Below are 8,871 nucleotides of genomic sequence, written 5' to 3'. Positions count from 1 at the left end.
TAAATAAGGCTTCATACACAAAGAGAAGATCAAGAATGTTCCTGATCTACAGCTGTTTTATTCTAATGAGTTAGACATGAAAACATAATTGCAGAAAAGTTCCTGCATCATGTTGTTGTTTAGTTTCTGTGAACATATGAGGAGAACCATGGACGGAGGTTGTGGAAAGATCAGCAACATCAACAAGAATCAGCTCAAGGACTAAATTTATATGTAACCTCTCACTTTAAGTTTTTATCAGTCATAGACTGAAACAAAAAAGTTCATGAGAGTGCCACTAAAACTTTGACAAAACTGAATTTTAAGGACAAAAAACCTGAGATGATAGATGACAGACTGAGCTAGTTGTTCATCTAAAGCATGTATTGATATAAGAGTCAATGATCAGCAGAGTGAAGCACATCAGTCAGTCCCGTGGGGGGGGGGGAGATGAAGGGAGGCAGAAAACTGACAGAAGTACAGAAAAGACAGAAACAGCCACAGCTTGTATGTTTAGGATAGAGTCAGTGAGAACCTGTCTGCTTTCAGCTTTGATTCTGATCACCATCACAGGTAGGAGAGATCACCAATGAGGTCAAATGTAATGGGAATGTCAAACTAAATTCACTGATAAAAACATTTCTCTTCCTTTAGGGGTCAGCTGTGAAGGTTTAACTTCACTGAAGAATGAAGAGTTCAGATTAGAAGGAAACTCTGTTACTCTGTCCTACAAATACTCCAAGACAGCAACTGGTTCTCATACATTTTACTGGTATCAACAACATCCAGGAAAACCACCAGAGTTTCTCATCTGTCACTCAGGAACAGGCAACATAATCCAAAGTCCAGTCTCTGGACTGTCTGTGACAGTGAGTGAGGATAAAACCCTCATGGATCTTCAGATCTCATCTGCTGCAGTGTCTGACTCTGCTGTGTACTACTGTGCTGTGAGGCCCACAGTGACAGCAAAGCCACAGTCTCTGTACAAAAACACCAGCTGACACACTGACAAGCTGCTGGAAGCCTTTGTTCCACCTGTTGAAGTGAACGTTTTCCCTCCACTAGAGGGACACATTATCCAGTAGGCGGTGCTCTACTTGTGGACTGTGTTCAACCATTCTGTCAATAAGAACTGCTGCTGTGAAGAGAACAATTCTCCCACTGAATGTTGAACATCACACACTTTCTCCTGCTGCTTTCAACCTTGTTGTACAGATGGAACATTGGCTGTGGATTATTCTTGCTGCTCTTTGCTTTGGTAAGATGGGAAATAAACCTACTGATTGTTCTCCTTTAATCAATCCTCTTTATTGATCCATCTCTTCCTCTGCATGTTCTGTTCTTCCTCAGAGTGTAAAGGAGAAGACAAAGTGATCCAGACAACAGGAGATGTTACTGCTACTGAAGGAGACGCTGTTACACTCAACTGTATGTTTGAAAGTAGCCTTTCCACAAATTCGTATTTGTTCTGGTACAAGAAAAAAGAAAATGAGTTTCCTAAATACATTTTGCGACGCGACACTTTTGGAACAGAAGACAATGCTCCAGAGTTCAACAAACAAAGATTTGATGCTGCGATCGAAGACAAATCAGTTCCTCTGAAGATCCAGAAGCTTCATGTGTCTGACTCTGCTGTGTACTACTGTGCTCTGCAGCCCACAGTGACAGGAAACAGTAAAACTCTGAACAAAAACCTTTGGAGCAAAGAAACAGAAAACTAAGACATCCACTAGAGGGACTCACACACTGTTCAACTCTGATGATCCAGAGTCTTTGTGTTGGTGATTTAAACAAAAGACTTTTAGATATAAGATGTTATTCAATTTGTTTTACACACAGATGAAAATATTAATTATGTTACTGAAGACTTACTGTTATTAGAAACAGGAAATATCTATTATATATCTATTACTAAGCCATAAAACTTGCAGTAGATTCCTACATAAAGTTACATCAAAGAAACTCTCAACACTACAACTCTACATTTACTAGAGCTGGAAAACAACAGCTACAAAGAAAACACATTGTTTCCTCTCTCCTACAGTCCAACATGGCACAGTCCAACATGGTACAGTCCAACATGGGACAGTCCAACATGGTACAGTCCATACTGACAACACCTGGTGGAGCAAAGGGGGCGTTCATGTTCACTCGTTAATGAGGGCATCATCTTGAACCAGGAAGTGGACCTGGAAGAAAAGAGGAACCAAACCAATGAACACATATTTAAGTGAAACCTACTAAATAAAGTCAAAGTATTAATGAACTAAAGTGGATCCAAAGTTTCACTGTTACATCATTTTAACCAAACCTTAACCTAAAGTGTTAATAAACATGGTTTCTACTGATTATTACGACCCTCTTATTTTAACAGCTTCAACATTGGTGGATCAAATGACCTGGTCCCACCCACTGAAGTCCAAGTCAACCAATGAGATTGTTTGTGTGTCCAGAGCAGAAATGTTGGAGGAACTAAAAGCACAATCAGCTTGATGTTGAGGAGAAGGGCTGTGCAGCACAGAGGCTGTTTAGTTGCTTCATTCTACTGCAGTGGAAGAACATTGTTCATCTGCTGTCTGTTTGGCTTCAACTCCTCCAAAGACATGTTGCTTTACCTCTTTCTCTGTTTCTCTCACTTTATAGGTGAGTTTTAAACTACTGTAGTCTTATTTAAATAGTCATAACTTGTTTGTCCAACAATCAGTATTTTAATTTGTAGGATTGATTTCATCTAATGCATTAATGTTCTCTGCTTTTTCAGGACTAATAGCTGGAGACAAAATTACTCCTGTAGAAGATCTTGTCATTAAAAGAGAAGGAGAATCTGTCAGACTCAGCTGTAACTATGAGACAACTTATTATAAAATTTACCTTCACTGGTACAAACATCATTCTGAGCTTCAGGCTCCTCAGTTTATTCTCTTGAAAGGAGCCAAAGGATACACTGATGAATATATCCCTGATAAACGATATGAATCCCAAACATCAGATTCATCAACTGAACTGACCATAAGCAGACTAACCCTGGCAGACACAGCTCTCTACTACTGTGCTCTAGAAACACAGTGATACAAAGTGGAGAAGAGGCTGTACAAAAACCTGAACACAGATATCTGACTACTCTTCAAAGAGGAGGGAAGTGGTATTCAAACCACAGCTTCATATCAGATGGATTCTGCTAATTCCTGTTTCCTCACAGTCACTGTGGTTCCAGCTGCTCATGAAACACTGTGGGAGGATTCACATGAGCAGCAAATCCACATCAACCACAAACCAACTGGATGAGGAGTCAAACACTGCAGGAAAATAATAAAAAGTCACATGTTGTTCAAATGTTGATTCTCGGTTTCCTAGAAAGATGTTAAAGAGGTCGTAGCAGGTTCACAACAATCAGCACCTTTTCTATGTTAGTGAACAAAGTGAATCTGCAGCACTTGTTAAACAGGAAACATGTCAGCTGACATTTCCAATGATGACTACAAGACAAGTTGTACCAGGAAAGGAGAGTGGTATAGACAGATTTATTAACCCTTAGGAGTCTGATACTGGTGTGACCTGATCACATGACTAGGTCAAGATAGTGTAACATAAAAACAAGCACATAGAGCGATGTAGTCAACTTAGTCCACAGCCTAGACTCCTAAGGGTTAATCCCCAGAGAGGAAAGTTATGTTGTTAATGCTATACAACAACAAGAGAACAGTTCACAGCACCACAAGACATAAAAACCTGTTCAAGGAGGACATGGTGGACTTCAAGGGTCTATTTCTTAATTAATTTCAAACAAGTAAAAACAAGATTTAATACTAACATTTAAAACCTGGTCCTACAAACATCGATAGACGTCTCAGTCAGAAGTCCCACAGAAGTTGGTATAAATAGCTTCTAAAACATTCTGTGGATGCACCTTGGAGTCCTGAATCAATCACTCATTGCACTTTACAGTCACTAAAAGAGACGACCCTAAAACTGTAGTTTGGTCTATAATGAAACAGTTTTAATAAAACCGTCTTTTTTAATAAAGCTGTTTGTCCTGTTCCACAGACTGAACATTATCTGAACAACTGAATTTACCATCAATGTGAACTCCTACATATTTAAGAGGAAACTATTTTGATTAACTGATGATCAGTGGCAGTTAGTAGTAGTCTATATTTCCTTTTATGATGATCCATTATTGATTCTTTTGTCTTACTGTGACTGTAACGAGGGGTAACAATTGGTGTCACAGTTAATCTGAGCTAGTGACACAGAGACCTCTGTGGAAAGGTCATGATGATTGAACCTGACAAAAATCTATTAGTCTCATTAGAAACAGAGAGGAGCATGAAAAGAGACTGATCAAAGTCAAGTGCAGCACAGGAGATCGTTTCTACCAGTGACCATCAAACTGTAACAATGACAATGATCAAATATATTTTTCTAACCTTCTGAACAGAGAGCAGCTGTAATGAGGTAAAACTATTTCCCTCTGGGATCAATAAAGTCTTTAATCTTGGTACAAAGTGTGTTTAGTGTCCAGTTGTCAGCAGAGGGAATAACACAGAGCTGTGAATGAGCCCTGTCACTGTGATCAGGTTCCTTCTTCTAATCCACCAACTTAGTGTTGATGAAGACTAAACAGAGAGATCACAGCCTTCTTTCTACTCGCTGTAGCTCCCAGTTCCTCAACACTGCAGATATGACGCCTCTGTTCATCTCAGTGCTGCTGGCTGCTATGTGCCTTGGTATGAACACAACTCTGTTTCTTTGATATCAATCCAACATTGACATGATTCTTTAACAGCACACTGATACTGTTTGTTGGTGTTTTACAGGATGCAGAGCACAAAAAGACAACGTGCTGCAACCAGAAGGAGACGAGACTCAGACTGAAGGAGACACAGTAACACTGGACTGTCTGTATAACAGCAGTTCAACAAATTATTATCTGTTCTGGTACAAACAGGATGGAAACAACAGACCCAGATTCATCTTGAGCCGCTTTAAGATCGGCCAGGGGAAAACAGAGAATGAATTTAAGGAGAGATTTTCATCCACACTGAATTCCACCTTTAGATCAATTCCTCTGAAGATCCAGAAGCTTCATGTGTCTGACTCTGCTGTGTACTACTGTGCTCTGCAGCCCACAGTGACAGGAAACAGTAAAACTCTGTACAAAAACCTTTGGAGCAAAGAAACAGAAAACTCCACAACATCCACTAGAGGGACTCACACACTGTTCAACTAACTAAAATAGAAAACAGATCTAAGAGGAGACAGAGGTTCAGGGAGGAGCTGAGCTGTTACTGAACTATAGAAGAGACAGAAACTTGTAGATTCTACAGAGTTTAATACACAAACCAGAAACATTCACTGTACTCAACATGATGTCATCAAAGTATTTTGTACTTCTACTACTGTTATTATTCATTCTAAAAGGTTTGTAAGATTCTTAAAACATGTCTCAATGTTAATGTTCACATGTGAATTCCTTAAATTGGGACTTTTCAACATGTTATAACTGAGTTTTCTTTTTCTTTAGGTGTCAACTGTCAAGGACTCACTGCAGCCAAGGTTGAAGAGTTCAGTGTAGAAGGCAGCTCTGTTACTCTGTCCTGCAAATACTCCAAAGGTGCTGCTGAATATTTCTTCTGGTATCGACAACATCCAGGAAAACACCCAGAGTTCCTCATCTCTCACTTGGAGTCAGGAGAGATAACAGCAAATCCAGTTTCTGGACTCGATGGTAAACTGAGAAAAGATAAAACCCTCATGGATCTTCAGATCTCCTCTGCTGCAGTGTCTGACTCTGCTGTGTACTACTGTGCTGTGAGGCCCACAGTGACAGCAAAGCCACAGTCTCTGTACAGAAACACCAGCTGACACACTGACAAGCTGCTGGAAGCCTTTTTTCCACCTGTTGAAGTGAACGTTTTCCCTCCACTAGAGGGACACATTATCCAGTAGGCGGTGCTCTACTTGTGCACTGTGTTCAACCATTCTGTCAATAAGAACTGCTGCTGTGAAGAGAACAATTCTCACACTGAATGTTGAACATCAAACACTTTCTCCTGCTGCTTTCAACCTTGTTGTACAGATGGAACGTCTCATTTGATCAGTATTAAGGACACGTTACACCACTGTTCAGATCTCTGCACTGACTTCATGGAGCACCGGAACCTGAACTCCCCCATCCAGGTCTACACTACACTAGCAGACTTTACTAAAACCTCTTATACTACTAGTATCCATGGGCTGTAACCAAACCTCCTGGTACAGTTTATCAGGTCAGTAAAACCATCCACAGTACTACAACAGGTCGTCTCAAAGAGTTTGTTTCCATTTTAATGTGAAGCTCAGTGAATTTCACCAGGAACAAATGTTTCATTTTACTGTGACTTCCTAAAATAAAGAATCTTTACTGATTCTCTCGCTGCATGTTCTGTTCTTCAGCACAAACGTTTTATCTGAACATGAATCAAAGAGTCAAAACGGTCACAAGTTTCTGTAGATTCCTCCTTCAGTTCACACTTTATGTGGTGGTGATGATGATGATGATGATGATGATGATGATGATGCAGCATCACTGTCATTTCTACAGCTTCCATCAGTCTGAATGGAAACAGAGCACAGTAAGAGCAGGAGCTCCACCACTGAATATGAAAAGCTTCATTGAGGAAGTGAAGAGCTGCTGTCTTCTCTCTATTGTTCATTCAGTACAAGGGAAAATAATGTTACTGCTCTTCATCTGGATGATGATGGTCTCCTTTCAGACTGGTGAGTAATCAGACAGCATCAAGTTGTAAGAACAGCTGGTAACATGGGGACAAAGGTTTAGTTTGAGTGGTTCGGGTTAGGGAACTGAATTTACTACTAAACTCAGTTTAATGAGATTTTGATATTTTTCCAGGATCCTCTGAGGATTTACTGAAACCATTTAAAGATGTGATGATGGCTTTGGAAGGAGACCCTGTGACTCTGTCCTGTAATTATTCAGGATCTGTCAACAACCTCTACTGGTATCAACAGGAGTCCAGTTCATCTCCACAACTTGTCATCACAGAATATTCAGAGGAAACAGAAAAGTTCTCATTTAGACACAACAAAACAAGAAAGGAGTTTCATCTGCAGATCTCCTCTGCTGCAGTGTCTGACTCTGCTGTGTACTACTGTGCTCTGAGGCCCACAGTGACAGGAAACAGTAAAACTCTGTACAAAAACCTTTGGAGCAAAGAAACAGAAAACTCCACAACATCCACTAGAGGGACTCACACACTGTTCAACTTCAGTTGTCAGATCTGTGTCATGAAGTCTAGTTCTGTCTCAGTCACAGTTGACTTGTTTCTGTCCACAGAGAAACATTTTCTCCTCTGTGTTTTTTCTAATTTCTTCATTTCCAGAGAAGATTTGACAAAGTCTCAAACAACATGAACAAAAAACTGAAGAACTTTTTAAATTGACTTTGAAACAGTAAGTTAACAGGTGACTCAGTCGTCTACACAGTTTTATCTCAGTGTTAACTGAACCCTGTTCACTTCAAAGCCTCAAATTTACATGAGACAACTGATAATTATGTTCACCTTTACTAGTACAAATATCATTCTGACCTTCAGGCTCCTCAGTTTATTCTATACAAAGGACCAAAATCATGGAGTGATCATGAATATATCACTGATGAATGAAATCCCAAACATCAGATTCATCCTCTGAACTGACCACAAGTTAACAAGTTAAAGACTTGGACCAGTTGGAGTTCAGTTATTTCAGCAGGATACTGGTGTAGCACTAGGTGGAGCTTCACGTGTCATCAGTAGTAGGAGAACCACAGTTTGGGAACCACTGAGTTAAGATTTTTGAAACACAATGAACTGACTCAAAACCCTTAAAAATAAGAATATGTGAAACTATTTAGATGTTTCAGGGATGTTTTAATCATTAAAAATGTTCTCTATAGACTGGATGTTGATGATGACAAACTTTTTAATATGCTACAACTTAGAAGAGTTCACATTCTAAGGTCAAAACCTTTTAGAGTCCCTGTTGAGCAGCACTAGATAATAGTGAAGAGGAATCACTGTCCAATGGTTGTCAATGGTTAAGGGTATCAAACTTGTGAATGGGCAGACTGATGACCTGCATGTCAGTGTTATCTGAATTTAAGACCAGAAAATTAAGTGACTTCCAATTTGCCTATGTAGGAAGGGAAGATTCTAATTTTGTAATTTCAGAAGGGTCATCAGCCTTTACAGGGACGTACAGCTGCACATCATCCACATAACAGTGGAACTGAATTTCATGACCGTGTGTAGTTTGGCCAATATGTAAAATATACAGAGAGAAGAGAGGAGGGCCGAAAACCGAGCCCTGGGGTACTCCACATTTAACATCAGAAAATATTAACATGCTGAATATTTCTAAAGATTTTGCTGATGAACAAAAGTTGGAAATTGGCCTGTTGTTTCTGATCACACATGGATCTGGATACTTGTTATTGTTCAGTAACAGTACACTTGGGGAAGTAGGAAAAGTCCAACCTTATAACAAGTGATTATTAATAATTAGGATGTTGTGTGCAACAGTCTTAAAAGTGTTGAATCACTTGGAGTCAAGGAAATTGGTAGAAAAACTCACTTTTAATTGTAAGAAATTAAAATGTAAAATAAATTTTATTTAGATTTTAATTCTTGATTTGAATCAGTTAAATTATTTTGTACATTTTTCCTGGACAGCTTCAGTGTTGATAGTTCAAAATCATCAAAAGGTTTTTATCTGCTTATGAAGAAATGATCAAACACCAAAAGCAAACAGACATAAAACTTTCCGACCACCAGTTGATTCTAAATGCTGCCACCAGTCTGAGAACCAGGAGGAAGAGGAACAGAGAGAAGTGAAACTACAGATCTAAGAGGA

At 39.4% G+C, this 8,871-nt stretch overlaps 1 gene segment (V, D, J or C); it reads left to right on the top strand.

Annotated features, from left to right (window-relative positions):
• Positions 1–4,588: 4,588 nt before the first annotated feature.
• On the top strand, positions 4,589–5,101 carry LOC113163966 (the record flags this gene model as incomplete). The annotated part of the segment is given in 2 exon segments: positions 4,589–4,706; positions 4,797–5,101. Coding segments are annotated over 2 exon segments (423 nt in total), but the record flags the coding sequence as incomplete, so codon positions are not given.
• Positions 5,102–8,871: the final 3,770 nt, after the last annotated feature.

The sequence above is a fragment of the Anabas testudineus genome, chromosome 17 (assembly GCF_900324465.2).
Source record: "Anabas testudineus chromosome 17, fAnaTes1.2, whole genome shotgun sequence".
NCBI lineage: Eukaryota > Metazoa > Chordata > Actinopteri > Anabantiformes > Anabantidae > Anabas > Anabas testudineus.
This window is presented reverse-complemented; position numbering and strand designations above follow the sequence as displayed.